The sequence below is a fragment of the Akebia trifoliata genome, chromosome 10, assembly GCF_017979445.1.
Source record: "Akebia trifoliata isolate Shusen 1 chromosome 10, ASM1797944v1, whole genome shotgun sequence".
Classification (NCBI taxonomy): domain Eukaryota; kingdom Viridiplantae; phylum Streptophyta; class Magnoliopsida; order Ranunculales; family Lardizabalaceae; genus Akebia; species Akebia trifoliata.
The window spans coordinates 26,642,759-26,647,319 of record NC_141384.1 but is presented as its reverse complement, the minus strand read 5'-3'; the positions used below and the strand labels follow the sequence as shown (position 1 = coordinate 26,647,319).

Genomic DNA, 4,561 nt, shown 5'->3' with positions numbered 1-4,561 from the left:
CCAATTGGGGCAACAACGGTGATACAGTTCTCTATTAGTAATTTCCATAAATTGTCATATTTGTTTTTATTATAATTATAAGTATACACACTTGTGTTGCTTCCACCTGTGCATAATTATATCTCCAGAGTGAGAAGAAGCTAATACTTCCAACTGAAAACAGTTTCAGCAACAGCAAAATCATATAATTTCCAGCATTTAACTCAAACCCATAAAAGAAATTTAGTTCAAATTATCAAAAATGTTTGTTTCTTCCCTCCTGCATAGCTTAACAAAAATAAAACTATGGTCTTCAATTAAATAAGGTAAAACCCTAGAGCAGCAGTTCATCTAAAGTACGACGAAAAACAAACAAACAAACAAAAAAGAGAGCCGCTTCTTGAGTGCCAATGCCATCCGAAAATACGAATTTAACCTACGCCACAAGGGTGCTGGCAGTGGTGGACTCGCTGCACAAAGAAAAAAAAAACATTAATACAATATATGGATGGCTCAGTAGATGGAGGAAATTTTAGTGTTCTGATAAATTTAATGGCACCCTGGGTTGCTGAAAGAAATCATTTATCACTCTTAACATCACAGAGATAAAACTCAAAACAATTATTTATAATTCTAGGATAGGAATACACTAAGACCCTGAATGAAACTTCAAAGAAAGAAAAAAATATGGAATTATTTCCCTTACCAAATGTGACTTCCGAAAAAAATACTAGGAATTATTTTCCTCAGAGATATTTCAAATGTTGAAATTCCAAAACAGTAGAAATTTCTTTCAAGGAAAAATGTTCATAGATCAGACATAGATGGTGGAGATTTAACTCGTGCAAGTTGCAGCAAAACGGAATGAAAAATTGGAATCATTAAACCTTTGCTTCATAAATAAATGGGACTTGTGTGATAAAATTGGAAACTAAGCAGAAATAGCAAAAGCTGATTTTTAAACATTGTATTTATCATTGTCACTCTTCAGAAACAGCTCACTTTTATTTCTCGACTCTAAGATTCACTACATAGTAGAATCATTGGCACAGACAATGAGACAAAAATGATATAACTTATAATCTGTACTATCCTTTATACGAAAAACAAGCATTGGTTCAGATTTAAGGGCAAGGTGGTAAAACAGCATAACATCGTAAAACATACGAATGATTAATTATTTTACATTATTTTCAGAATTCAGATTCCAATACTCCTTGGACCCTTGTGCAACACTTACATTTCTAATCTTTCCTTGTTACAAGACATTGATTAATATTTATATAGATCGAGTTCTACCCTTTACTGGTAAAATTTTCTTTGTGATAAATATAACACTATAGATGGTTTGAATAAGCAAACCCCCAGAAGCAATAACAATAAATAGAAAATTACATAATTTACACCAGTAGGTAAACCGTAGATGGTTTGAATAAGCAAACCTCAGAAGCAATAATAATAAATAGAAAAGTACATAATTTGCACAAGTGGGTAAACCATAGGACTACCTATATAAGCATGCAAAATAAATAAATATAAATGGGTGTTTAAAATTTAATTATCTAGCCTGGTGTTAAATGGATAAGCTTTTAACATTTCTGGAAAAATCCACCGAAATCAAGTACCAACCATGTTGTACAGAGAGCATATAAAATGCATTCAACTCAAAATCACAGTCCTCGAAACAGAACAATAAAAGCATAAAGCCAAGTTAATGTAGGACATTGATGACTAACCTAAGATGAATGTTCTGAGATCACACTTAACAACCACAAGGAGTGAAAACTTCAATTATGAACATAAGTAATCAATGGTAACTAAGAAAAATCTAATAGAAGTTCAAAAATGATTCTAATTCTTCAAGAAATGAACAAAGGATACCAATGAAAGAATGGTCTTCCTCTAGCTTAGGGTCCGATCTGACAACGGCTGGCACTTCCAATTTCATTTCCAAGGTCCAAATTAGGGGCAAAATTCAGTAACTCTAAGAGTCAAGCATAAAAGTAAATAGAACCAGATTGAATTCTGGGATCGGGACTGATTTATGGTGAAGGTTAGAGAATTGGAAGATAGGATAGTTTAGGAAAATTAGATAATAATTTCAGCAGGGCCCTAATGGAAGTTCAGTTGTGGATGGAATGGACTGCAATGGGTTTAAGAGTGGATTTGGTTGCGGTTAGATGCGGGATCAATTATGACGAGAAATATAGGTTAAATTGAGGTTCAGCTGGGATAAGGAGGCTAATAGAAAGGTGTGCCTGGGCTGAAGGAGGCTATAAATGTATTTAAAGCTGCTTTTAGCCTTTTGGGAGGATAGAAGGGTTTAGAAAAGGGATTTAGGGTTCTAGGTCAGATCGGCTGATGTGGATGGACTGTTGGAATATGTGGCAATATAGTATTTGAAATCAAATCAAATTCCTAAAATAACCAAAAACAAAACTCAAAACTATAAAATCATAAATCTAATTAATCTAAAGCTAATCCCAACAAAATAAAAGTGATTAAAAAAAAACCTCTTCACCCAAAAAACAACCTAAATAACTATAAAAAAAAATAAAAATAAAAAAACAAATTTTGATAAGCAAATAATTACAAAATCCCCACTGGAACCCACGACTGTTGGCTTGATTTGCATCCCCCATTACCGGTGAACTAAAATAAGTAAACTAAAACTACCAAATTCCTACAAAATATTTCATTCTTTCACAATTATTTCATGTGCAAACCCCACTGTTCATGCAATATGGAAAACCCCATAACATAAAGCATGCAACAATAATTTTTGGCACATTGACAAGGTTATAAATATCCGTCTACACTGTGACATACTATAAACTACAAAGCATAGGCTTCATCCAACCCCCAATAGATCTTTACTCGTGAACCATCTGAAGAAAAAGCTTCTTCGCACTAAAATTTCCAATTTGACCCAAAGATAACTTTACACCACCAAGTTACTGACAAGACCAAATTTTTCTTAGATGTGTAATCAAATGGTGTCTAGGCTAACAAATAGTAAGAACAACAATCCCTTGACATCTATAAATACCCATTTAAAAAAACAGAACATATCACATTTTCCACAAATAATCAGATTCAGTAATTTACCCAAAAATATTTTTTTGCAATAAAACTCGAGATCCAGTTATAATATATAATTCCATCACACCAGAAAGTATCCAGTAATGAAACAAATTGCAGTAAAAAAATTGTCCACAATCAAGAAACTCACTACAACTACATCCTTAAAGATCAGAGACGATACAAAGGAATGACACACGTAACATACATCCACAACAACTACAAACCAAGAAACTAAGTATGAAAGATGAAGTGAGGACTCACTATTTCCAGACGGGTGGGAGTCTCTTAGTCCTCTTGTAGTAGCGAGCGAGACGGTGAATCCTGCTCTCAACAAGAATCAACCTAAACTTTGAATCCTTATCCTTTCTGTTCCTCTCGAGATGCTTTCGGATCGCAACAGCCTTCTTAATCAGATGGTACAGATCCTCAGGAATCTCGGGTGCAAGCCCTAGCAATCAAACACAAACAATAAAATACACCCAAAAAAGCTTTTTTTTTTTTTAATTGGAAATTAAAATCCAAGATAGAAAGAAACAAACCATGAGCCTTAAGAATACGCAAAATCTTGCTTCCTGTAACACTCTTGACCTGAGCGATTCCATGAGAATCACGAAGGATTACACCGATTTGGGACGGAGTTAAACCCTTCTTCGCAAATTTGCAGATGTTTTCCTCAACCTGAGAAAATCAGAAACAAAACAATTATCGATTAAACGATTGATAGATCGGAATCGAAGTGAGATAGGAATTGGGTTTTTTCTCACATCTTGATTTGAGATCTTGAGCCAACTAGGTGGAGTCCTCTTGTACGGCAAAGCCGAAGAGGAAATACCCTTACTGTAAAACAGAAGAACAGAGCGAAACAGAGAATTAGGGATTCAAAACGATCGAAAGAAGAAGAAAAGCCAATAAACCTAATCAAGAACAAAAAAACCAAAGACTGGAGGTACCCTCTAGAGTGCATTCGTCCCATGGTTGCGATGAAGTTGCGGCTATCTCTGCTTTCGCGTTCTCTAACCCTAACTCGGACGAACAGAAACCCTAGAACTGAAAAGCAGGGTTTTTATTACATTAGTTGTTGACGTGAAATACCCTTTAAGGGCTTTAAAACGTGAGAGATTTATCGGGTAGACCTATCTGCTGGTCGGTTTGGAGTCAAATTAGAACCGAACTAACTTAGGTCAGTTCCACTAAATGATTCGAACCGAACCAAATTGACATAGAGCCCGAACCAACCCAAATCAATCTTAGTTTGGTTTGGTTCGGTTCGATTCTATGAGTTGTCATAAGCCTGCTTGAAATAATGTTTAAGAGAGAAAAATCAAAATCAACAAAGGGTTTACAAGAGAGGAAACTCAATCAAGCGAAGAGAGAGAGAATTGACTAACCTGAGTCTGTCGGAGTTAAGGAGGCGGTCGCAACCAGATTTGTAGAGAAACTAGGGCTTGCAGAGAGAAAGAGAAAAGTGAGCTAAATTTGCTTGAGTTGAGGGACGATC

At 35.1% G+C, this 4,561-nt stretch overlaps 1 protein-coding gene across 1 annotated transcript; it reads right to left on the bottom strand.

Annotated features, from left to right (window-relative positions):
- Positions 1 to 212: 212 nt before the first annotated feature.
- LOC147393494 (small ribosomal subunit protein uS15-like) lies at positions 213 to 4,127 on the bottom strand. The gene is made up of 5 exons (XM_086455215.1): positions 4,014 to 4,127; positions 3,828 to 3,900; positions 3,603 to 3,741; positions 3,325 to 3,511; positions 213 to 449 (listed from the first exon to the last, which is right to left on the bottom strand). Exons 1-5 carry the CDS (start codon positions 4,034 to 4,036, stop codon positions 416 to 418), a joined length of 456 nt encoding a protein of 151 aa, XP_086311341.1. The 5' UTR covers positions 4,037 to 4,127; the 3' UTR covers positions 213 to 415.
- Between the last annotated feature and the right edge of the window lie 434 nt (positions 4,128 to 4,561).

Excerpts from the sequence above, each read along its gene's own strand:
- LOC147393494 (XM_086455215.1), bottom strand. The coding sequence starts at position 4,036 with ATGGGACGAATGCACTCTAGAGG. Across the intron at positions 3,901-4,013 it reads GGACGAATGCACTCTAGAGG|TAAGGGTATTTCCTCTTCGG; the intron begins GTACCTCCAGTC and ends TCTGTTTTACAG. Across the intron at positions 3,742-3,827 it reads TCAAGATCTCAAATCAAGAT|GTTGAGGAAAACATCTGCAA; the intron begins GTGAGAAAAAAC and ends TGATTTTCTCAG.